The sequence below is a fragment of the Oncorhynchus mykiss genome, chromosome 27 (genome assembly GCF_057628025.1).
Source record: "Oncorhynchus mykiss isolate SJ-2025 chromosome 27, ASM5762802v1, whole genome shotgun sequence".
Taxonomy (NCBI): domain Eukaryota; kingdom Metazoa; phylum Chordata; class Actinopteri; order Salmoniformes; family Salmonidae; genus Oncorhynchus; species Oncorhynchus mykiss.
The window spans coordinates 10982599-11009076 of record NC_143048.1 but is presented as its reverse complement, the minus strand read 5'-3'; the positions used below and the strand labels follow the sequence as shown (position 1 = coordinate 11009076).

Here is a 26478-nt window from a genome sequence, read left to right as displayed (position 1 = left end):
CCTGATTTATGTTATCAACCAGTTAAGTATTTGAATCAGGTGCTCTATATTAGGGTTGGAGCAAAAAACCTAGAGGGCAGTAGCTGCTCAGGAACAGGGTTGGAGAGCCCAGAACTAGAGGGTTGCAGATTTAAATCCAACGTCAGACGGAAAGAAATATGGTCAAGAGTGGGCCAGCAACGGGAGGATTACTGGCATCAGTGTTCTAAATGCCATCTCCTGCCGTTGTGCCCTTGAGCAAGGCACCTAATAATGTGCAGGCGCTCCACTGTGGCTGTCCTATGCTCCAACCTTGGAGTGTGTCTGTCTTTTTTGTACTTTTTCTTGCTCTTGACTGCGCTCTAGTGGGGTGACATACCATGTACCACTGGATATCAAGTTTATGGCAGAAGGGTAATGGTGACATCTTGTGGTATCTAAATAAAATTGATTCTCTATTGGGAGAGTAATGTCGACTACCTGTATTCAGGTATACTGTAATACAGTATCTGTATTAGTCTACGACAACAACAAAATAACTCAACTAGTGATTAGATTGAACGAATCCGAAGGACTAACAATGGCGAAGTAAATATCTGATACGTCTGAAAGTCACGCAAAAGAACACAGAAGAGGGACATTTTGAAAAAGTTAAACCTGACGTCACGCCCATAAGGACCCTTGGGGCGCTTCAGCAGGACGGAACGGGTTGGAACTTTCAGATATAAATATGAACAAATAATCCTCTCTAGGTCATTAGGAATCTAGCCTGGTCTCTAGACCTAACATAGTAAATGTCAATCCGGGACACTCAAATTACTATGACTACTTGTAGCTACTTTGCAACTACTTAGCATGTTAGCTAACCCTTCGCCTAACCTTAATCCTTTTAGCTAACCCTTCCCCTAACTCATAACCTTAACCACTGTCCAACATTAGCCAGCTAGCTAACATTAGCCACAACAAATTAGAATTCGTAACATATCACGTTTAGAAAATTCGTAAAATATTGTATTTTTAGAAAATTCACAACATATATCATTTGAATTGTAATACGTAACATATACGTATTACAATTCAAATCCAAAAATGAATACATACCATACGAAACGTAATATACGTGCATAGAATTTACGTGCAGAATAATACGGAATGCGCTGAGACCAGGTTGAGGAATCACGTTGACTCTATGCACAACATTTATATATGCAACGTTCGAAAACGTTTGGTGACTAAACGTGGCCTTGTTCATTATTCCGTGGGCGGGGAAAAGAGCACCTCGGCTACGGTGTATTCAAGACAAAGGGAAGTCGCTTCAACAGGGAAGTAGTTTAACTTACTTCTTCTAGCCTAAGAGAAATTGCTACTTCGATCAAGAAAAGCTTATTTGGAAGACGATTATTTACCTGGACGAAGGCTTTCACGGAAGAAAAAACAAACAAACAATGAAACAGGTGTGGAGCTATGGTGTACTGTTCCTACTGCTCGCGGTACTGGTCCGCGGTCAGTTCGACGAAGCGAAACAAGGATGCGCTTGGGATGAGGACACCAACCCCGACCAAGGTCTTGACCCAAAATCCCTTGAAGCTGGAGCCAGACATTTGGCTCCCTTGCCGGAGATATCAGACAGCAAGGGGTGTCAGGACGCGTGCTGCGGCAACCAGGACTGTCAGCTCGCTTTGATTGGAACCCCAGCGGATGGAACACCGGAGTGTTTTCTCGTCAGCTGCATGAAAGATGGAAAGGACGTCTGCGTGTTACAGTCCGATACACAGTTCAAGGTCTACCGCAAAAAGACTCAGCCCAAGACAACAAAAGTCGAAGTTGACGCTCTTAGTGAAGCTGTTGTCCCCAGGGAAGTCAACTCAACAGGTATGCATATTGGTCTTTAGGACAATGGAAATGCAGGTGCGTCATTGGCACTTCTAGGGACTACGTTAGGCTAGCCTAGGTTTTATCAGCCAATTTGCCAATAGCCTTTTTTTTTGGGGGGTGGGGGGGGGGGGGTGGTATGGCTTATAAATTAGGGTCATGTGGCAGAGGACCATTCCCCAGCTCTGTCCTGGTTTTGCAATCCTTTTTTACCTAAGGAGTCAGTGTAAATTAAGCACTCTATCAATTCAATATTACCTGGACTTTCAGTTAAAATGAGAAAATTACTTGTGGACCACCACTCAAGTTTATACAGTATTTTCTCTATTTGATTCTTCCAATACACAATAACCTAGTAGCGACAGGTGCTCATTCTTCTGGATTTCATTCTCATTATTTCTAGATCGATCAATGGTGCTGTGTTTGCATCTCACATACGCCATGCACTGCTTTGCATACAGTCATAAATTCGTAGCCAGGCCAGGTGCGTTTTACAAAGTGGAACAATTAGGAAAGAGGGGTTTATCTGTATTGACTCCCATTGGAGTATACAGGAAGTTGTTGTGTGTAGCAACTCCACCCAATTTCTCTGGCATGCACACTTACTTCCTGATAGGTGAGCTTTCATGGGGACAGATGTTGCTTTCAAGACAACTGGGAACTCTGAAAACGAGGTGAAATTATGACGAAATTCGAAGCTCTAGTCTAGAAAGAGGCCCAAGTTCCCGAGTTGGATGAGCGTGAAACGATTTTTTCCCCCATCGGAGCTCGTTTTTTCCGAGTTCCCAGTTGTCTAAAACGCTCGGAAGTCGGAGATTTCCGAGTTCCCACTTCGCAGTTGTTTTGAACGCCGTAAGAGACTGGGCCAACCAGTCAACCAGGTGCACAACAGGATTGATTTGTGTAATCGGATGGAATGTTTTTCTGACGTGTAATAAAGTCGTGCTGAATGCAAATAATGTCCCAGAATATACATGTCTATAGTAATGTGTGCCAGGACACACAAACATGCCTACAATACACGTTCTCTCTCATTTGAAATGCCACATTGGGGTTTTGACTGTCCTATGACCCTGCTCCATAGGTGTGGAGAGACTCGGGTCTCAGCTCTTTTTGTCCTGTTTTGTTTTTCCATTCCAGCTCTCATGGTTTCACTCGGTATGTAAATCATAGGTAAATAAAAGCTTGCGAGACCTACAGTAGACCTACTAACTCCCATCCTAGAAAAGGGGATTTTTCTTTGGGAGCTAGGCCCTCATCGTACATTTTTATTTATACTTATATTATTTTGTATTGTTGTTAATCATATTTTCATCTTGCCCGATGAAGTTCCCGATTTTACAACTCTTTGATTAAAAAAATTGCACCTTTTTAAGCATGTAATTTAGGGCGACAAATGCAATGTTTCCTTGTGAATTGAGCTGATCATCGTGACCAGCTTCAGTGTTAAACTATCGTCGGCTCTTTCCTCTTTACACAGATAAGTGCCGCATGCCCGTGGTAGTGGGTTCCTCCCATACAACTCTATGCACAATGACGACGACTGAACAATTTACGCAGTAAATTTAAACATTTTGAGAAACATTTACTGGGAATAACTGTGCAGATGCAAAGTTTGGTAACAGAATAAAAACGAGGGCTCTTTTATTGTAATTCTGTTGTCCACCTTTGCATCTGCACAGTTTTTCCAAGTAAACGTTTTTTAAATGTTTAATTTACTGCGTAAATTGTTCAAAGTCATCGTTGTGCATAGTTTGAAGTCAATGGTTTTACTTTTTTTTTTTAAGTGAAAAATCTGAGTCAGTGTAAATCTGTCACTGTGGAAGTGCCCAGGGTTAAAAGATATGCCATGTTAGGGTTAAGTATGTTTTCTTGGTAATTTTCTCTACATCTTACATTTTCCCCCTGCCCCAACTTGTGTATTGTTGATCATTATTTAATGTGCATTTAATCTCCCAAAGTCTTAACTCCTAAACTGGATTTGGCAGTAGGTGTTTTGTTTCAACTCAAACTGCCAAAAGACAGAATGATTTTGTCAACACCTTTTTTCAGCAGGTTTAACTAACTCTACTGCTTAGTGAATTCCCTTTTTCACAGCAATGGGTAGTGGTTCTATTGTTGCTGCTTTGCTGTAGGGCAGGGATGGGCAACTTTGATGGGGGTGGGGGCCCCAAAAAAATCGGAACTCATCGGCTAGTTGAGGGACTGTCAGTGACTGACCTAACAATAGAAAAACTGCTGATGCACAACCAAATTTCGATAGTGCATCTTGTGTATTCTACACTGAACAAAAATATAAATGCAACATGTAAAGTGTTTGTTTCATGAGCTGAAATAAAATATCCCAGAAATGTTACATTTCTCTCATTTTGTACACTATTTTCTTTACATCCCTGTTAGTGAGCATTTCTCCTCTGCCAAGATAATCCATCCACCTGACAGGTGTGGCATATCAGGAAGCTGTTTAAACGGCATGATAATTACACAGGTGCGCCTTGTGCTGTGGACAATAAAAAGACACCGTTTTATCATACAACACAATGCCACAGATGTCTCAGATTGTATGACGAGCGGTTTACTGATGTCAACATTGTGAACAGAGTGCCCCGTGGTGGTGGGATTACGGTATGGGCAGGCATAAGCTACGGACATCGAACACAATTGGATCTGTACACAGTTCCTTGAAGCTAATAAATGCCCCAGTTCTTCCATGGCCTGCATACTCACTAGACATGTCTAGACATGCATGCTCCGGATTCGACCATATTAATGACCAAAGGCTCATATTTCTGTGTGTTCTTATGTTATAATTAAGTCTATGATTTGATATTTGATAGAGCAGTCTGACTGAGCGATGGTAGGCAGCAGCATGCTCGTAAGCATTCATTCAAACAGCACTTTCGTGCGTTTTGCCAACAGCTCTTCACTGTGCTTCAAGCATTGCACTGTTTATGACTTCAAGCCTATCAACTCCCGAGATGAGGCTGGTGTAACCAATGTGAAATGGCTAGCTAGTTAGTGGGGTGCGTGCTAATAGCGTTTCAAACGTCACTCGCTCTGAGACTTGGAGTAGTTGTTCCCCTTGCTCTGCATGGGTAACGCTGCTTCGAGGGTGACTGTTGTCGATGTGTTCCTGGTTTGAGCCCAGGTAGGGGCGAGGAGAGGGACGGAAGCTATATTGTTACACTTGCAATACTAAAGTGCCTATAAGAACATCCAATATTCAAAGGTATATGAAATACAAATCGTATAGAGAGATTGTCCTATAATAACTACAACCTAAAACTTCTTACCTGGGAATATTGAAGACTCATGTTAAAATGAACCGCCAGCTTTCATATGTTCTCATGTTCTGAGCAAGGAAGCTTTTTTACATGACACATATTGCACTTTTACTTTCTTCTCCAACACTTTGTCTTTGTATTATTTAAACCAAATTGAACATGTTTCATTGTTTATTTGATGTATTATATTAAGTTAAAATAAGTCTTAATTCAGTATTGTTGTAATTGTCATTATTACAAATAAATACAACTTTTAAAAAATTGGATGAATTAATCGGTGTGGGCCTTTTTTGGTCCTCCTTTGGTCCTCGATATCGGTGTTGAAAAATCATAATCGGTCGACCTCTAGTGTCAAGCTTGTAGCGTCATACCCAAGAAGACGCAAGGCTGTAATTGCTGCTAAAAAGGTGCTTCAACAAAGTAGAGTAAAGGGTCTGAATACTTATGTATTCGTGATGTGTTTTTTTTATTTGTTGAGTTTGAGTTTTCGCTTTGTCATTATGTGGTATTGTGTGTAGATAAGGGAAACATTTTATTTAATCCATTTCAGAATTAGACTGTAACCGAACAAAATGTGGAAAAGGGGAAGGGGTCTGAATACTTTCCAAATGCACTGTATCTTGAATCGAGCATAAGTCAGGAAAAAAATAAGATTTTACGGCCATATCGCCCAGCCCAAATTAGGAGAAGAGCCTTGAGAAAGTATTACATTTTTGGGGGGGCTCTAACCAGAATAGAAAGAGTGGGAGGCCCCGGTGCACAACTGAACAAGAGGACAAGTACATTAGAGTCTAGTTTGAGAAACAGATGCCTCAAGTCCTGAACTGGCAGCTTCATTAAATAGTACCCGCAAAACACCAGTCTCAACATCAACAGTGAAGAGGCGACTCCGGGATGCTGGCCTTCTAGGCAGAGTTCCTCTGTCCAGTGTCTGTTCTTTTTCCCCTCTTACTCTTTTATTGGCCAGTCTGAGATATGGCTTTTTCTTTGCAACTCTGCCTAGAAGGCCAGCATCCCGGAGTCGCCTCTTCACTGTTGATGTTGAGACTGGTGTTTTGCGGGTACTATTTAATGAAGCTGCCAGTTGAGGACTTTAGGCGTCTGTAGTTCTTCAATTCAAACCACAGGTTCTCAATGGGATTTAAATCCAGAGACTGAGATGGCCATTGCAAAATGTTTATTTTGTGGTCAATTAACAATTTTCATGCGCGCTTGGGGTTATTGTCTTGCTGGAAGATCCACTTGCGGCCAAGCTTCAGTCTGCGGGCGGGAGCAACCAGATTTTGGGCTAAAATGTCCTGGTACTAGGTACAGTTCATGATGCCATTGACCTTAACAATGGACTGGTGGAAGCAAAATACACCCATAACAGCAAAGACCCAACACTATATTTTACAGTAGGTATTGGGTTAATTTCTTCTCATGCATCCTTAAACACTGACCATATCACCGGTTTCAATCCAAGTGCCAATACCGTTTAGCAAACTCCAGGCGTTTACATTTGTTTGGATGACATGAAAATATAGCTCTTTGACCATGCACACTGTGCTGTACTTTAATGTCCAAACTTATTAAAACAGACGTATACAATTGGTTCAGATTTGGTCGGGTCCAACCATATTATGTCTTGTTTGGGGGCGGAGGTCATTAAAATAATAGCCAGTGTTTAGAACAAGACCCAAATATGCAAAAAAAAATTGATATTGCAGATTTCTACCTTTTTTTTGTTTACCCATTTAGGATACGCCACTATGAAGAGAATTACATTCATATCCATAATTATGCATTTCTGTGTAGTACAGCTCAAGGACCGTAACTGTGTTAACTTATTTACTGTAGTTCAATAACCAAAAGAGACACTCCATTCTTTCTGCAGACATCTTTGAATCTTGTTTTCAGATCACATACATACTTTTTATATTTATTTTTTTATTTTAATTTGCTAGATCTTTTGGCTAGACATTTTCACGAGTTACCCATCTCCTTTCTCACTCTCATCTACTAGTCCAATAGGAATTTGGAAAACACAATGCCAGAAGGCTCACATGACCAAAAGGAACCAGAGAAGAGGTTCATTGGCTGTTCGTGGAAGTAAGCCTGAGCTACAATAGACACAGCACAGATATGATCAGATATAAACACATTAGATATAAACACATTAGCTCCAACCGCAAGAGCCTGACCATGAACAGTTTATTATGATGCGAGACTTTGTAGAGCACGGCTCAAGCCAACCCTTGTGAAAAATGCAGTTAATCTCATCGTATAGAGGTCGCTTAACCGGTTTGGTATAGGGTAAGCTCAAACAATCATAACACTAGCTATGCACACGACACACCCATGACAAACACTACACCTCAAAAGGATGATGTAAAACTAACTAGCTTAGTAGTTGACTCATTAAATGGTTCTGATTCAGTTTTATTGTTACAACTGAGCCTTTAAAAATGACTTATGAGTTAATTGACTGCTGCACTTGAAGAAACGTCTTGATATTTTCCAGATTGTCTTAAAGTAATGATGGACTGTTGTTTCTCTTTGCTTATTTGAGCTGTTCTTGCCGTAATATGGACTTGGTCTTTTACCAAATAGGACCATCTTCTGTATACCACCCCTACCATGTCACAACACAACTGATTGGCTCAAACCCATTAAGAAGAAAATTAATTCCACAAATTAATAAGGCACACCTGTTAATTGAAATGCATTCCAGTTGACCAGCATTCCAGTACCTCATGAAGGTGGTTGAGAGAATTCCAAGAGTGTGCAAAGCTGTCATCAAGGTAAAGGGTGGCTACTTTGAAGAATCTCAAATATAAAATAGATTTTGATTTGTTTACCACATGATTCCATATGTGTTATTTCATAGATTTGATGTCTTCACTATTATTCTGCAATGTAGAAAATAGTACAAATAAACAAAAACCCTGGAATGAGTAGGTGTCCAAACATTTGACTGGTATTGTACACAATACCCCATAATAACAAGGTGAGAACAGTTTTAGAAATGTTTGCAAATGTATATAAAAATAAATAAAAAAATCATCAATGCACCGATATTACATTTTTGGCCGATACTGAAAGACGATATTTTCCTTGCCCAAAAAAAACGATACCAATATTAAAAATTTTAGCGGCCTTTTAAGCATTCTAGTACAGTTAAATAGTTAACACACACAGCAGTCTAAGGAAATGCATCTCCGTGCAAGAGGTGTCACTACAGTCCCTGGTTCGAATCCAGGCTGTATCACATCTGGGCATGATTGGGAGTCCCATATGGCTGCGCACAATTGACCCAGCGGGTTTGGCTGTCATTGTAAATAAAAATGTGTTCTTAACTGACCTGCCTAGTTAAATAAAAAGGTTACACACACAAAAGTTACTTTGTTGGCATTTACATATGGCACCATTACCAGTAAAACATGATCAAAACCTATTTCTTTCACTTACCTGCTGTGCTGTTTCATTCTCAACCAGGATTTCTATTGAACGCCGTTTGGGTCTTTTGCGTGTCAAAGATACACGTCAAATAAGCTTGTTGACCAATTAGGACCTGAATATGACTGCACATCACATAATTTAACACGTTAATCAATTTTTCACGTATTTATTACACTCACTCGTATTTCATATGTCACAACGATTAATTGACACGTATGCTATGATACTGGTGAAGTTGTCTCGTGCACCTACAGTGCTGGTTATTTAAAAAAACGCTAGCTAGCTCATGGATGCAAACAATGTTCTTCCCCAAAAACATAGCAAATGACAATCTGTTTAGGTAGCTATTGTTAGCTAGCTAACTATATAGCCAGGTGTCATCATCTAAAATAACCCTCATTTATTTAAATGGTTCTTATTTGATTAATGGTGGTCAGAATTGCATTGTGGGCATACTTATTAGAATTCCATTGTGGGCATACTTATTTCACTGTACAGCCTTACCTACAGTATGGATTGTGGATCAATGACATGGGGTATCAGTCTACTCAGTGACACCCAGAGAACATTAGCACTGTAGCTCTTATTGCGGGACTCTGAAACAACTGAATTGAGCCACATTTATTGTCAACCTATGTGTATTTAACACTTTTCCTGAGGAAAACAATACTGCATTAGTTTTTGAGTCTGAGGACGACATTGGAAAAAAAGATAGTGTCTTTGAGTTTATTTTATTTTTACAGGAACAGTGCACATTAATCAACGTTTCAGTAAAAGTGCCTGTTTTAGCCAGCTGGCTAATTTTCAACCGCAGTCCCTGGGCAGGTTATTAAAAACCATTACAACATAGACAATCATTGAGCAGTGAGCACACGCGGCGCAACATAGGACAAGACGTAGCATACAGACAGAGCAACATAGAACAAAAAGCAGCAAGACAAAATTCATAAAAGCAACAGTGTTTCCACACCTCATAAGCTACAGGCAACATGGAAAGCGGCAATACACAGCTAGGGATGTTCACAAATCTGATTGACCTTTAGCCATGTCTTCAAGCATTTTGTGAAAGTGTGATATGTGGTGCAGTTATGTGTGTCTGATGGCAGTGTATTCCAGACATGGGAAGCTCTCACAGAGAAAATGGATTTACTAAAGGTGCTTTTCCTTAAGGGAACTATACAGTCACTTCTCATGGTAGACCTTGTGGATCTGCTGCCATATGTCTGGGTTTTCTGTTTAACAAAAATACTGAGTGGCGGGGGAGCCAGGCCATTTAGGATCTTGAATACAAGACATGCGTCGGTGTATTGCACAAGATTTTCCCAACTCAGGAGCTCATGCTTTCTGAGGATGTAACAGTGATGATGGCTATTGGGCTTCCTATCAAGCACTTTGAGAGACTGTTTGTAGACAGACTGAATAGGTTTTAATGTTGTACAGCAAGCTTGGGCCCAACTAGTCAAGCAGTATGTTAAGTGGGTATCATAGATTTTAAGTACAGTTTTGCTACCTCTGTAGTCAAACAATTTCGTATAAATCGGAAATTAGCTAGGTTGAATTTGGTTATTTGAATGAACTTTTTCACATGCTTTTTAAAAGAGAGGTTGGAATCAAGTATGATGCCAAGGTACTTAAAATCAGATACCACCTGGAGCTTCTCCCCTGATACATAGACATCTGGCTCAGTAGCATCTGTTGCCCTCTTTGAAAAGAACATGCAAACCGTTTCTTTCACATTGAGATGCAAACATGAGTCACTGAGACACTTTGTAACCTGGACCATTACCGTAGTGAGTTCTTGTGCAGCTTGTTGTTTGCTCTTTGCATGCACATATATCACTGTATCATCTGCATACATTTGAACTTCAGACCCAGTACAGACAGAAGGCAGATCATTAATGTACAGGCTGAACAGGAGGGGCCCCAGTATTGATCCTTGGGGCACGCCAACATCATAGCTAAGAGTGGTGACAGCTCATTGCTCACTCTGACACAATGAGTTCTGCCTTCAAGGTATGATTTCATCCATCTCAAGGCACTGGGGGGAAATGTTGAACTTGGCCAATTTTGTGATGAGAATCTCATGGTTAACAGTATCAAAAGCCTTCCTTAGGTCCAGAAACACAGCCCCAACAACGCCCCCTTTGTCTATCTTGGACTTCACATTTTCCAGAAGAAAGCAGTTGGCTGTTTCTGTGGAGTGTTTCGCTCTGAAGCCAAACTGCATTGAGTGTAATGTGAAGGGGCTGTTGTTGAGGTGGGCAATCAGATGTTCTGCTACACACTTTTCAACAACCTTTGACACCACAGGTAGTATACTAATGGGCCTGTAGTTACTAACGTCAGCAGGGTCGCCTGATTTAAAGATGGCCGTTAATATCGCCGACTTCCATACCCTTGGAAACACCCCGAGACCAATAGATGTGTTGGTGACCTTAGTAATGGGGCCAATGAGTGACTCTTGTAGTTTTTAAGAAAGTCCAGCCCAAACACATCTCTGGCTTTAGAGTTCTTTAGTGAGCTAATCACCTTGTTCACCTTTGACTCAGAAACCTCCCTTATGATGAAGACAGGTTGAGTGTCATTCACTAGCACTGAGCCCAAGAAACCATAGGAGGGGTTCTGTGTCCGTACCCTGACAGAGTCAATAAAGTAGGAATTGAAGGCTATTGCTATTTCGACTGCATCCTGTGTTAGATTGTTATTCACCATGAGTTCTAGTCTTTTTGCAGTGTTACTATGGTCTTTCCCTGTTTAACTTTTTTAGATTCTCCCAGATCCGTTTAGAATTTCCCTTTGCTTCACCGATTATGTTAATAAAAAAGTTTGCCTTGGCCTGTCTGATTTCTTTCATCACCTTATTTCTCAACATGGTAAACATATGTCTGTCATTCTCTAATTTGGATCTTAGGGCTATTTTTAGAGCATAATATCGTTCTTTCATCAATTTCCAGATTTCTTCATTTAGCCAAGGAAGCGTGCTCTCTTGGCCAGGTTTGGATTTGATTTCCTTTAGGAAACCATTTATTGTAGTCTGGATTGTGGATAGAAAAACTTGACTATCAGCTTCCATGTCTGTATAGGACAAGAGATCATTCCAGTTAATTCCCTTTATTGCGTTTTCAAAGTAGTTTAATTCACTCTTAGATATTCTTAGTTGATCCGGCTTACAACAGTAGAGGTTAAACCTGCTCTTACACAGCTTTCTGGCTATAAGTGTCAGATTATGATCAGATAGCCCAGTAACCATATTGAATGATTTAGTCACTCTCTCTGGTTTATTATTGAACACCAAATCAATCTGTGTTTTAGAGCAACAAGTCACCCTGGTTGGCCCTTTAACTAGCTGTGTAAGGTCAGAGGTATTAGTGATTCGTTTGAGGGTTTTCCTACAAGACTTGTCTTCATAATTAATGTTAAAATCTCCCATTTAAGATGACCTCTTTCCCAAAGTCACATTCCCTAAGCATGTTATTAAACTGATCAAAAAACACACTTTTGGTGGAAGGTGGCCTATACATTCCAATAAGGATAAAAGGCATTTGGGGAGACAGTGTAACTTTCAGGCCAATACATTCTAGTTCATTATCACATGACCACTCAATTTGTTTACATCGGATATGTTCTTTAATGTAAATCATCACACCTCCTCTTCCTTCAATCCTGTCTCTCCTGAAGACATTGTAGCCAATCACAATCACAGCAGCATATGGAGAGGTTTTATGGAGCCATGTCTCCAGAAGAAGTCAAGGTTGGCGTCTTTGAGTAGATGTTGAATTTGATCACTTTTTAGAATGACACTACGAATGTTCAAGTGCCCCCCCCCCCCCCCCCCCCCCCTAGTAGTCCCTTGGGCTTAGCTCGTGGGTCCCAGATGACTCGAGAGTGATTGACACATTGAAAAAAGTTACATTTTCTGACTGCTGGGTTTAGGCCGTTTTGTTTAGTTTTGATTAGGGGCAGTTTGGTAGCTCAATTAACAATCCCTCCCGCCTGCACTGGATGCGGGGAACTTATTAAAACAGCTTGCATACCAGAAACAGAGTCAGGGATCGCATATAGCGACTTGGGTATGTTTGAAGAGTCAAAATCTATCCGATGCCGGGTGAGTCGAGAGAAACCATGGGACCATAGCACTCACCCACTTCCACAGCAGCGACGATCAGTGGATGAGGCCATCCACTGCCTTCCACTCCGGTGAGTATCGCTGGCTCTGTGATGTTAGGCCCAGGATTGAGTTGCGCATCCCCGGAGAGCAGAGGAGGGTAGTGAACAGGTAGTTTAACAGTTTCCGATAAATGTTGGACTTGTGTTTGTTACGCCTAAGCGGTTCAGTGGAATAGGGAGCGAGGTAGACTTGGTCATTATTCAGAACATTATGGTATGCTGTGTACTGTCCGCTCCCGTGGAACGGTGAACCAATGTGTTTGGTGTTGATATTCTCCGGCAGTAGATTTGTCATCCCAGCAAGGACACCATCTTGCGTATACTGTTACCCCATTTCATTGACCCCCCCAATCCTTAGGTAAAGCTGTGCAGTGCATTATGAATGTCAATACACACATTAGACTGACTGGGGAGGTGATTTCACACAGTCACAGTCCCGCGATAACAGCTACAACGCTAATATTTGCGTCAACTCTTCACAGTTGTGTTCTGTGGGTGTCACTGAGTAAACTAATAGCCCATTTCATTGATTCACATTCCAACCTTGTTTACCATTATCTAGTCTAAATAAGGTTTGTTTCCACCAATTGTAACCTTCTGCATTACTTTCAAATAGGCACTTTTATTTTGAAGGCAAACTGCAAATTCCACTATTGTGCCTAATCCTTATTGTGGCTAGCTTCACAACACATAACACGGTCCGGTTGAGCTTCACTAGCCAGATGAAGCTAGCTGGCTGCTTATAACGTTAGCTTTGGGCAACAGGGTTAAGTAGCTGGCTAGCTATTTATTTTCATGAACTGTTCAATTTCAATAGGCGAAAAACAAATCATTGCTAAGAATAATGAAAATGACTGCAGTTTCTACTGGTCATTGTTTTCAGGCTGGTTGTGTTGGTTCTAGCTAGGTACCAAGCTAAAGCTAGCTAGCTACCCCAGAAGTTGTGGTCGAACAAATAATGCTTTATTACCAATGCGGTATTGTAAACACATTGTTCGTGGCCGGTGTTAGAATACTTTTTTGTACAGCTTTGACAGTGCTACTGATAGTAGTGGTGGCAGTTGGCTTGCAGGTTCAAATTCAGAAAACACAACATTCTATAATAGAACTGTTTATTTGACATGTCAAATTAAAAGCTTATTTAATGTGTCAATAGTGTTATTGTCAAATAGTGTTATTTGACGTGTATCTATCTTTTGTGACACGCAGACCCAAAAGGCGTTACATTGTATGTCGTGAAGCTAATAGCAGTGACGCTATTACTGTGTTAACTTTGGTAGGGCAACATCTGAAAAATAGCGCCCTTGGTAGCGTGTACTGGTGCGACCAGTCACGAACGGCAACATCACCCACGACAACGGTTGATTGTCAAGGGCAATGAATTCCATCATCTTGGTGTTAATGGATTTCGCCTTTGAGTTGTCTCGCTGAAATGTTCTTACTCTTTCAAATGACTGCTCGACTTGTTGACTGCTTGATGCAGACATTGTGGGCTAGGTTAGGAATGCTGTGTTGCACGTATAGTGCTGTATACGTTATCTACGTTATATAGATATGGATGTCAGCTTTGACATCGGTTTTGCTCATCGGCATTAAAGTAGACGTTGGGCAGATGTACGCATTTTTACCTAATATTGTCCGATTCCGATGTGGTCACCGATATATTGTGCACCGATATATATTTTTTTTCAACACCGATACCGATTTATTGGAGGACCAGAAAAAAGCCGATGCCGATTTTTGTATTTTATTTTAATACATTTTTAAACATTTTTTTTTTTTTACAATACTGAATGAACACTTATTTTAACTTAATATACTACATCAATAAAATCAATTTAGCCTCAAATAAATAACGAAACATGTTCAATTTGGTTTAAATAATGCAAAGACAAAGTGTTGGAGAAGAAAGTAAAAGTGCAATATGTGCCATGTAAAAAGGCTAACGTTTAAGTTCCTTGCTCAGAACACATGAAAGCTGGTGGTTCCTTTTAACATGAGTCTTCAATATTCCCAGGTAAGAAGTTTTAGGTTGTAGTTATTATAGGACTATTTCTCTCTATACCATTTGTATTTCACATACCTTTGACTATTGGATGTTCTTATAGGCACTTTAGTATTGCCAGTGTAACAGTATAGCTTCCGTCCCTCTCCTCGCCCCTACCTGGGCTCGATCCAGGAACACATCGACAACAGCCACCCTCGAAGTAGCGTTACCCATGCAGAGCAAGGGGAACAACCACTCCAAGTCTCAGAGCGAGTGATGTTTGAAACGCTATTAGCGCGCAACCCGCTAACTAGCTAGCCATTTCACATTGGTTACATCAGCCTAATCTTGCGAGTTGATAGGCTTGAAGTCATAAACGGCTCAATGCTTGAAGCACAGCGACGAGCTGCTGGCAAAACGCACGAAAGTGCTGTTTGAAAGAATGCTTACGAGCCTGCTGGTGCCTACCATCGCTCAGTCAGACTGCTCTATCAAATCATAGACTTAGTTATAATACCGTTCCATATTTTGTCTAAAGGGTGGCATCCATAAGTCTAAATATTCCTGTTACATTGCACAACCTTCAATGTTATGTCATAATTACGTAAAATTCTGGCAAATTAGGTGGCCCAAACTGTTATATATGCCCTGACTCTGCGTGCAATGAACGCAAGAGGAGTGACACAATTTCACCTGGTTAATATTGTCCACTAACCTGGATTTCTTTTAGCAAAATATGCAGGTTTAAAAATGTATACTTCTGTGTATTGATTTTAAGAAAGGCATTGATGTTTATGGTTAGGTACAGTCGTGCAACGATTGTGCTTTTTTTGCAAATGCGCTTTTAAATCATCCCCCGTTTGGCGAAGTTGGCTGACTTTGTTAGGAAGAAATAGTCTTCACAGAGTTTGCAACGAGCCAGGTTAGCAGGCAATATTAACTAAATATGCAGGTTTAAAAATACACTGCTCAAAAAAATAAAGGGAACACTTAAACAACACAAGTCAATCACACTTCTGTGAAATCAAACTGTCCACTTAGGAAGCAACACTGATTGACAATAAATGTCACATGCTGTTGTGCAAATGGAATAGACAACAGGTGGAAATTATAGGCAATTAGCAAGAGGAGTGGTTCTGCAGGTGGTGACCACAGACCACTTCTCAGTTCCTATGCTTCCTGGCTGATGTTTTGGTCACTTTTGAATGCTGGCGGTGCTTTCACTCTAATGGTAGCATGAGACGGAGTCTACAACCCACACAGGTGGCTCAGGTAGTGCAGCTCATCCAGGATGGAACATCAATGCGAGCTGTGGCAAGAAGGTTTGCTGTGTCTGTCAGCGTAGTGTCCAGAGCATGGAGGCGCTACCAGGAGACAGGCCAGTACATCAGGAGACATGGAGGAGGCCGTAGGAGGGCAACAACCCAGTAGCAGGACCGCTACCTCCGCCTTTGAGCAAGGGGGAACAGAAGGAGCACTGCCAGAGCCCTGCAAAATGACCTCCAGCAGGCCACAAATGTGCATGTGTCTGATCAAACGGTCAGAAACAGACTCCGTGAGGGTGGTATGAGGGCTCGACGTCCACAGGTGGGGGTTGTGCTTACAGCCCAACACCGTGCAGGACGTTTGGCATTTGCCAGAGAACACCAAGATTGGCAAATTTGCCACTGGCACCCTGTGCTCTTCACAGATGAAAGCAGGTTCACATTGAGCACATGTGACAGACGTGACAGAGTCTGGAGACGCCATGGAGAACGTTCTGCTGCCTGCAACATCCTCCAGCATGACCGGTTTGGCGGTGGGTCAGTCGTGGGGTGGGGTGGCATTTCTTTGGGGGGCCGCACAGCCCTCCATGTGCTCGCCAGAGGTAGCCTGACTGCCATTAGGTACTGAGATGAGATCCTCAGACCCCTTGTGAGACCATATGCTGGTGCGGTTGGCCCTGGGTTCCTCCTAATGCAAGACAATGCTAGACCTCATGTGGCTGGAGTGTGTCAGCAGTTCCTGCAAGAGGAAGGCATGGATGCTATGGACTGGCCCGCCCGTTCCCCAGACCTGAATCCAATTGAGCACATCTGGGACATCATGTCTCGCTCAATCCACCAACAGACTGTCCAGGAGTTGGCAGATGCTTTAGTCCATGTCTGGGAGGAGATCCCTCAGGAGACCATCCGCCACCTCATCAGGAGCATGCCCAGGTGTTGTAGGGAGGTCATACAGGCACGTGGAGGCCACACACACTACTGAGCCTCATTTGGACTTGTTTTAAGGACATTACATCAAAGTTGGATCAGCCTGTAGTGTGCTTTTCCACTTTAATTTTGAGTGTCACTCCAAATCCAGACCTCCATGGGTTGATACATTTGATTTCCATTTAACTTTTGTGTGATTTTGTTGTCAGCACATTCAACTATGTAAAGAAAAAAATATTTAATAAGAATATTTCATTCATTCAGATCTAGGATATGTTATTTTAGTGTTCCCTTTTATTTTTTTGAGCAGTGTATATACTTGTGTATTGATTTTAAGAAAGGCATTGATGTTTATGGTTAGGTACACATTGGAGAAAGACAATCCTTTTTCGCGCATACGCACCGCATCGACTATTGGCAACACAGGACACGCTAGATAAACTTGTAATATCATCAACCATATGTAGTTAACTAGTGATTATGATTAATTTTGTTTTTTATAGGATAATTTTAATGCTAGCTAGCAACTTACCTTGGCTTTTTACTGCATTCGCGTAACAGGCAGGCTCCCTGTGGAGTGCAATGTAAAGCAGGTGGTTAGAGCGTTCCTAGGCCGTCATTGAATATATATATATATATATATTTATCTATTTATTTATTTATTTATTTCATTCAAATCGGTGTCCAAAAATACAGTTTTCCCATTGTTATGAAAACTTGAAGTCGGCCCTAATTAATCGGCCATTCCGATTAATCGGTCGACCTCTACTTGACACACCTGTATTTGGCGAGTTTGTCCCAGTCTTCTCTGCAGATCCTCTCAAGCTCTGTCAGATTAGATGGGGAGCGTTGCTGCACAGCTATTTCCACGTCTCTCCAGAGATGTTTGATGATGTTCAAGTCCAGGCTCTGGCTGGGCCACTCAAGGACATTCAAAGACTTGTTCAGAAGCCACTTCTGCGTTCTTTGCTATGTGCTTAGGGTCGTTGTCCTGTTGGAAGGTGAACCTTCGCCCCAGTCAGGTCCTGAGTGCTCTGAAGCAGTTTTTCATCAAGGATCTCTCTGGATCTCTCATCAAGGATCTCTCTGTACTTTGTGCTGTTCATCTGTCCCTCGATCCTGACTGGTCTCCCAGTCCCTACCGCTGAAAAACATCCCCACAGCATGATGCTGCCACCATGCGCTTCATTGTAGGGTTCGTGCCAGGTTTCCTCCAGAGGTGAAGCTTGGCATTCAGGCCAAAGAGTTCAATTTTGGTTTTCATCAGACCAGTGATACTTGTTTCTCATGGTCTGAGAGTCTTTAGGTGCTTTTACTGAGGAGTGGCTTTCGTCTGGAAGCCACTTCTGTTTTTTATTTTTAATACATTTGTAAACATTTCTAAACTTGTTTTTCGCTTTGGCATTGTGTGTGTGTGTGTGTGTGTGTGGATTAATGAGGGAAAAATATATTTGATACATTTTAGAATAAGGCTGTGATGTAGCGTGGAAAAAGTAGAGGGGGCTGAATACTTTCCGAATGCACTGTGTGCGTGCTCTAATTTCAAGTTTATCAAAGTTTCATATCTTCAACTTCTCAGATTCAGTTTTCAAATTCAGTTCTCTAAATTCAGATGAAAAACCAGAGACCACATCCTGGTACTTTGACAGCTAGGAAGGATAAGACCAAAAAGACAACATGAGAACAAGTGGACATAAATTAAAATGTGAATAAAAAAACTGGTTCTTGTGATAGAGGCATTTGGAATATTGTGCAAAACAAACTTATCTCGCCCAGCCCTAACTCCTAGGCATGCTCTGAATCCTGAATATGTGCATTTTGTTACTATGAAGATTAGGTAAATACATTTGTCTTGACACATTGCGTCATTGGTTAATAACAGGGAAGCTGATCTCTGATTCGCTGAGATTATTTTCCTATGCCAAAAGTAGAAGTGCGGGCCTATTCAAGTACACTGGCTGGGAAGCGTTTTTATTTTTTTACGGCACAAAGGTCAACATACTGTATCCATGGTGACAGTGTAGTGTGGGATCACTGTAATTCAAACATTTTTTGACTGGGTCCCTAGCTGCCAGTTCTGAGGATCCTGCCAGTTCTAAGGATCTCCTTCCCAAGATGACGTCAGATGACTTTATCGGCAAGTTGTCTATTTCTCTCACTCCTGTTTATTTTTATTCCTGCTGTCTTCCCTTCCCTGTAAATTTAAATGGATAACTATCTTAACTGTGTTTAGTGAATGATATGCTCTCTTTCCTTCCTATTCTCTCTTAATCTGTCACTTCCTGTTCTAGTGGTGCTGACCTTCAAACTTTTTTTTCCTCCTGTCCCATTAGAGCTGTGCCAGGCCGGTCCAGAAACGGGGCCGTGCCGCGCCTCCCTCCGCCACTACTACTACGACAGCTCCACCGGCGCCTGCCAGCCCTTCACCTACGGCGGCTGCCTTGGCAACAAGAACAACTATGATACCGCCGAGAGGTGCCTCGCCACCTGCACAGGTGCTCTTCAACCTCCCCCTCTCTCACCTCCTCCCATTATTACCTGACACTACTCACCTCCCAACAGGCCTCCCCACCCAGCAACCCCTCCCTCTCTGACATTGACTTATTTTGAATCTTTCCAGTGACCGTCATCCCTGGCTCTAAGGGAAGGAAAGGGTCTGGTGCAAACAAACCTACAGATGACAAGCGCATTGAATATAAAGGTAACTGGATGAAGGACATATATTTCTGCAGTATGGCTTTTGGCTAGCTCCTTTATGTTGAGTTTCAGTGTAAACCATTCCCCCGGCACGGTGTAGTTGGCTGTTCTGGGATCAGTCTCAAACATGTCCTTCCTGATGCGGGTTGCCTTTTTCACAAGTTGCGGTCATCAGGTTTGAGATCAGTTCTGATTGTCTCCTGCTCCTCTCCTCCACAGATGCTTGCATGGTGGCCTCGGACTCGGGCCCTTGCCGTGCTGCCTTCACTATGTTCTACTTTGACCACAGCACTAGCTCCTGCCAGCATTTCATCTACGGTGGTTGCAAAGGAAACAACAACCGTTACCGCACACTGGACGAATGCATGGCCCGGTGCACTGGAGAGGACGGTAAGGATGGACTGCATTTCAGCGATATGACAAATGGGATGATAATATAAATTGTGTGGTTATGGGAGTGATTAAAGTTAGCTTCAGCCTTCTCACAGAGTTCAAAATAAGCACGGTCAAGTTAATAATTATGCTGTGGAGGATGTATTAAAGCCACCCAGACACAACAAAGAACCAGTAGTCTTTCCGAACTGAGCTGCAGGATAGGAAGGAAATGTCGCCATGAGACCATTGGTGATTTTTAAAACAGCTACGATGGCTGTGAAGAAAGACAACTGAGGATGGATCAACAACATTGCAGTTACTCCACGATCGTGCTGAATGATTAGTGCTTTTGAGGTTGGTTCGAATATTTAAAAAAATAATAATAATAATAATTAAACACTTTTTAAAAAAAAACATTAAATGCACTCTGCATTATGCGGTTGAATTTTGTAACACGGAATAAAACAATGAACAAAAGTCTTATGGTGGAAGTGACCCATGACTGCTTATCACTTATTAACCATCAGTTACACACAACAAATATTTTATTAAAATAGTCGTGTGAATTATTGTTTTATTCGAGGACTTTAATTTCATTCCAAGTCATCTCTTCTCTATAGAACTGCTGTCTTGACATAGTCACTATTTTAGTAATTCTTCAAAGTAAACAAGCATACTTTCATGACTGCTGAATACCAATACTTTGCGAAGCGACTGCTCTCGTTGTATCCTCTCTCGATCTCCACATTCTTGTCTCTTTTACACAGCAGGCGTAAAAGAAACAGACCAGACAAGTAGCAATGGATTATGGTCATTGTAGTTTATCACAGAAAACGTGATAATTTTGTAGAACATTGGCCTGTTGAAAACATTGCACAGTTCGCGCCTGATCGTATTTATATCTAGAGCAACTGCAGCGCGATAGAGCTCGTTCAGCTTGTAGTCCTAAAACCCGAAAATGAGTTATCTCTGGTTCGTTCAGCCATTCCTATAGGGAAAGATTTAAGGTTTAGGGATAACCTCAGACCTTATTTTTGGAGTTTAACACCGGTTTCGGAGATCTTTATACGTTTTGTTCTGTGACATAATATCCATAGGTTAACGTGAAAACTTGAGAGACAACTTGTTTCCATGCACATCTTTTCATTACAAAATACTGCGCCAAACATCTTGGTTAATGTAAAATTGCACGACTAAAATCTCGGCAACGTCAAAATGAATGACAGATTTTTTTTTTGTTGAGTAGTCTTTGATTATTGATTCTGACTTGAGGAAGTGACTACAGTCTCAAAATGGACAAACAGTACTATTGTTGCAAGTATGCAAGCACATCCTTTTGGTTCGGCTAGCTGAGTTTGGCTAAATGGAATTCTAATAATTGAAACGTTGTTCAATTAGTTAAAAAAAAAAATAATAATAATAACCGACATATCAGTTAATCGCTAAACCACGATAACCGCCTAAATGACAGACTGAAAAGAATATGAATATTCCAAAACATGCATTAAAGTAATACTGCAAAAAACAGCAAAGGAACACAGTTTTTTGCCTGAATACTAAGCCTTATGTTTGGGGAGAATCCAACCGAACACGTCACTGTGTAACTGCCGCCTTATTTTGAAGCACGGTGGTGGCTGCATCATGGTATGAGTATGCTTGACATTGGCAAAGACCGGGGAGCTTTTCAGGATAAAATAAATGGGATGGAGCTAAGCACATGCAAAATCCTAGAGGTCAGTATGCTTTACACCAGACACTGAGAGGGGAATTCACCTTTCCTACTTGGAGACAATGAAATGTGAGCAGCCAATGCCTGCGCTCCCATTCCAACACCAAATTGAATATTCATGGTCTTCAGACTTTCAATAGTCAAGTCAACAAGATGAAATTGAGGGATGTTCATGTGAGGCAAGGATGTAGTGATATTTCTCTTTTCCGATTCCGTCCTTTTCACAGGCGAGCATGGGCAACACAATGGCCGTAACCGCATGACACCAGGTAAGCTAACCTTCCTTAAGTTCTAGGCTGGCTGGGAGGTTTAAAGGGTTGTGTTCCACCGGGTGTGATATAGCAGCACTTAACAGTTCTGAATACAACTTCAGGAGAGTCTCTAAAGAGGTTTGGGATTCAACTTTTTTTGGGGGGTGGGGGTGTAGTATATGAACTTGGCTTGTGCGAAGTCAGAATGGCTCATAGGAGCAGGAGCCCATCTCCTGTTTCTGCAGCTTGAGGTACAAGTACAACCCCTGGACAGAACGTTAGTCTATCGCAGGGCATTACCACCAATCTATCTCCTTAATGCTAAGTGCCTCAGGTCCCATTTGTACAGTCTTTGGTATGACCCGGCCAACTCCAAACCTTTCAATCTGAGGGCGGACACTAACCACAAGCCACTGAGTTGGTCTCGTTGGTCAAATTAGACACTTATAAACAACACCACGTGATGTGAAACCAAAGAGCGATAATGAACAACCGATACATTCACTGAGCATATACTGTGTAGAAAAGCATTAGGAACACCTTTATTTTGCCTCAATTCGTCAGGGCATGGACTCTACAAGGTGTCAAGTGTTCTACAGGAAAGCTGTCCCATGTTGACGGTAATGCTTCTCATAGTTGTCAAGTTGTCTGGTCGGCCTTTGGGACCGTTCTTGATACTCAAGGGAAACTGTTGAGCGAGGAAAAATCCAGCAGTGTTTCAGTTCTTGACACTAAAACGGTGCGCCTGGCACGTACTACCATACCCTTTTCAAGGCACTTAAATATTTTGTCTTGCCCATTCAGCCTCTGAATGGCACACACACACACGCCATTTCGTAATTGTCTCGAGGCTTAAAAATCCTTCTTTAACCTGTCTCCTCCCTTTCATCTACACTGATTTTGAGGTGGATTTAACATCCAATAAGGGATCATAGCTTTCACCTAGTCAGTGGAAAGTGCTGGTGTTCCTAATGTTTGGTACACTCACTGTATACTCCACTACGTATTTATTTGGACAGGGACGCTACAACTTTTGGATTTGAGATCAAATGTTTCAGCGACAGTACTGACAGAATGTCACCTTTTTGAGGCTATTTTCATACATACAGTGCCTTCGGAAAGTATTCAGATCCCTTGACTTTTTCCAAATTTTGTTACGTTACAGCCTAAAATGGATTTTAAAAAAAAATATATATCCTCAGCAATCTACACACGATACCCCATAATGACAAAGCAAAAATGTTTTGGGGGGGAAATTTTTGCAAATGTATAAAAATAAATATTTACATAGTATTCAGACACTTTGCTATGAGACTCAAAATTGAGCTCAGGTGCATCCTGTTTCCATTGATCATCCATGAGACATTTCTACAACTCCACCTGTGGTAAATTCAATTGATTGGACATGATTTAGAAAGGCACACGCCTGTCTATATAAGGTCCCACTGTTGACAGTGCATGTCAGAGCAGAAACCAAGCCATGAGGTCGAAGGAATTGTCCATAGAGCTCTGAGACAGGATTGTGTCGAGGCACAGATCTGGGGAAGGTTACCAAAACATTTCTGCAGCATTTGAAGATCCCATAGAACACAGTGGCCTTCATCATTCTTAAACCGAAAAAGTTTGGAACCACCAAGACTTCCTAGAGCTGGCCGCCCGACCAAACTGAGCAATCGGGAGAGAAGGGTGTTGGTCAGGGAAGTGACCAATAATCCGATGGTCACTCTGACAGCCACGGAGTTCCTCTGTGGAGATTGGTGTCCTTCTGGAAGGTTCTCCCATCAGGCCTTTATGGTAGAGTGGCCAGACGGAAGCCACTCCTCAGTAAAAGGGAAATGACAGCCTGCAAGATTCTCTAGTCTGATGAAACCAAGATTGAACTCTTTGGCCTGAATGCCAATCGTCACGTCTGGAGAAAACCTGGCACCATCCCTATGGTGAAGCATGGTGGTGGCAGCATCTTGATGTGGGGATGTTTTTCAGCGCAGGGACTGGGAGACTATTCAGGATCAGATGAACGGAGCAAAGTACAGAGATCCTTAATGAAAACCTGCTCCAGAGCTCCCAGGACCTCAGACTGGTTCACCTTCCAACAGGACAACGACCCTAAGCACTCAGCCAACACCGTGCAGGAGTGGCTTCGGGACACGTCTCAATGTCCTTGAGAGGCCCAGCCAGAGCCCAGACTTGAAACCGATCGAACATCTCTGGGGAGACTTTAAAATAGCTGTGCAGCAACGCTCCCCATCCAACCTGACAGAGCTTGAGAGGATCTCCCCAAATACAGGTGTGCCAAGCTTGTAGCGTCATACCCAAGAAGACTCGATGCTGTAATCACTGCCAAAGGTGCTTCAACAGAGTACTGAGTAAAGTGATTTTTAAATGTGATATTTTTTTATTCAATTTGTCGAAATACTTATAGCACCTTCAAATGGGAGGACTAGATACATAAAGTGATTTCATTTCTAAATGGTAATACGGATATTTATGAAAATATCCTCAAATAAAAGATCTGTACTATTGCCTCATATAAAACATTTGATCCAGAATCCTGGAGTATAGAGCCAAATTAAAAGGTTTAGCTTCACTGTCCAAATAAATACGTAGGGGAGTGCACTTAATAAATAACTAAATAAATGTGTCCTTCCTTCCCCTCCAGCATTCTTCCTGGTGGCTACCTTGGCAGCGATTTCAGCCCTGATCCTGGTGGGTCTGATCCTCATCACCATCCGGCGCACCAGGCTGCAGCATGACCACCGCCGGCTCAGCGACAAGGAGGACCTGCTCCCCTACGAGCAGCTGTCTGAGGAACAGCTGTCTGAGGAACAGCTGTCTGAGGAACAGCTGTCTGAGGAACAGCTGCCTGAGGAACAGCTGCCTGAGGAAGAGCTCCCCAAAGTGGCCACCGCACCATAAGGAGGGAGCCCCCCCCCCTCGCCATGGAGACACTCACCTTACTCCACTGTAACTTTCCATTCTAAATATCACTGACCCAGAATGCCTGCATCTGCTGATTTGTCAAGGGATGTATTCATATACAATGGGAAAGTGTTAATTGTGGCTTTTTGTCCGATTAGCCACTACTAATTACTTAGATATATTGAACACCCCTCTCGGGTGTTTAGGCCAGGGTGTGACGTTTTAGTGAGTTTTAGACTGTGCGTGACATTTTCAGATCGTAGTGAATTTCTGCTGCTGTCATTTTTACTTTTGTTTATTTAAAAGGCTGAAATTTTGACGGGCAGTCTCCCGGTCACAGATTAAGCCTAATCCTGGAGTAAAAAACAACCTCAATGGAGAATCTCCATTTAAAATGCTTTTTAGTCCAGGATTAGGCACGTCAATGTGTGTCCAGGGAACCTCACCTGAATGTGGTTTTAAAACCCTTTGTGACCTTTGCTTTAGTTAATGAACGAACTGCTATACTATGCACTCTTTTACCTGTGAGAAGTTATTTTGTACGCCGATATTCAGTGGCAAAATTGCCTTTTTAAATCAAAATATAATAAAGTAAATTTTAATGAATGAATACATATGTAATGCAACATGTTTTACTTACAATTTTAAATCTTAAACGTGTCATGGATGACATATTCTTCACGACTTACACTAATACCAAACACTTATCTCCTCCATATTGAATGTAAATATTCAGTGGCTTTATTGTGGGCTTTGCTGTTCTACTTGTAATTCAGCAGAGGGATGGACGATGTCAACAGTGCGTCCTCTGTATTAACTACTGAATGCATTTAATAAATAAAATATACTGGTACTTTTTTTTTGTTGATTGCTGAATGTCTCTTTTATAAAGCAAATGCTGTACAAGGCAGTGCAAAGTGCTTCACATACATAATGACTAAAGCGTAATACATTTATAAATGAAGATGGTGACACAGACAATTAAAAGTGCCCTAGGTGAAAGGTATGAGCTTTTTCTTCATGTCAACAGTTTGTCAACTCACTCCCATCTGCATGTTTTACTAGAGATTGGAGAGGACAGGGCTGGAGTTTTTCTTACCTCTAGAGGGCAGAAGTGACCATGATGCATACCAGTGGTGGGAAAAAGTACCCAGTTGTCATACTTGAGTAAAAGTAAAGATAACTTAATTAATAGAAAATGACTCAAATAAAAGTCACTCAGTAAAATACTACTTGAGTTAGTCGAAGTATTTGGTTTTAAATATACTTAAGTATCAAATAGTAAAAGTATAAATAATTTCAAATTCCTTCTATTAAGCAAACCAGACGGCACCATTTTCTTATTTTTTTACATTTACGGATAGCCAGGGGCACACTCCCAACATTCAGACATCATTTACGGATAGCCAGGGGCACACTCCCAACATTCAGACATCATTTACGGATAGCCAGGGGCACACTCCCAACATTCAGACATCATTTCCAAATGAAGCCTGTGTGTTAAATGAGTCCGCCAGATCAGAGGCAGTAGGGATGACCAGAGATGTTCTGTTGATAAGTGTGTGAATTGGACCATTTTTTCTGT

At 41.7% G+C, this 26478-nt stretch overlaps 1 protein-coding gene across 2 annotated transcripts; it reads left to right on the top strand.

The window, feature by feature from the left end:
* Positions 1-418: 418 nt before the first annotated feature.
* On the top strand, positions 419-25751 carry LOC110507506 (uncharacterized). 2 transcript variants are annotated; one of them, XM_090224448.1, is made up of 8 exons: positions 419-1851; positions 18991-19059; positions 19256-19417; positions 19543-19623; positions 19839-20009; positions 21951-21992; positions 24634-24792; positions 24838-25751. In XM_090224448.1, exons 1-8 carry the CDS (start codon positions 1425-1427, stop codon positions 24888-24890), a joined length of 1164 nt encoding a protein of 387 aa, XP_090080574.1. In that variant the 5' UTR covers positions 419-1424; the 3' UTR covers positions 24891-25751. The 2 variants fall into 2 exon arrangements, with proteins under 2 accessions (XP_090080574.1, XP_021443212.3); XM_021587537.3 differs by having other exon boundaries at positions 24634-25751.
* The last annotated feature ends 727 nt before the right edge of the window (positions 25752-26478 follow it).

What these genes read in the sequence shown, in the direction of transcription:
- LOC110507506 (XM_021587537.3), top strand. Translation starts at nt 1,425, where the DNA reads ATGAAACAGGTGTGGAGCTATGGTGTACTGTTCCTACTGCTCGCGGTA. An exon ending in CAGGGAAGTCAACTCAACAG is followed by an intron (nt 1,852 to 18,990) that starts GTATGCATATTG and finishes CTGGGTCCCTAG; the next exon opens with CTGCCAGTTCTGAGGATCCT. An exon ending in CCGGTGCACTGGAGAGGACG is followed by an intron (nt 20,010 to 21,950) that starts GTAAGGATGGAC and finishes TCCTTTTCACAG; the next exon opens with GCGAGCATGGGCAACACAAT.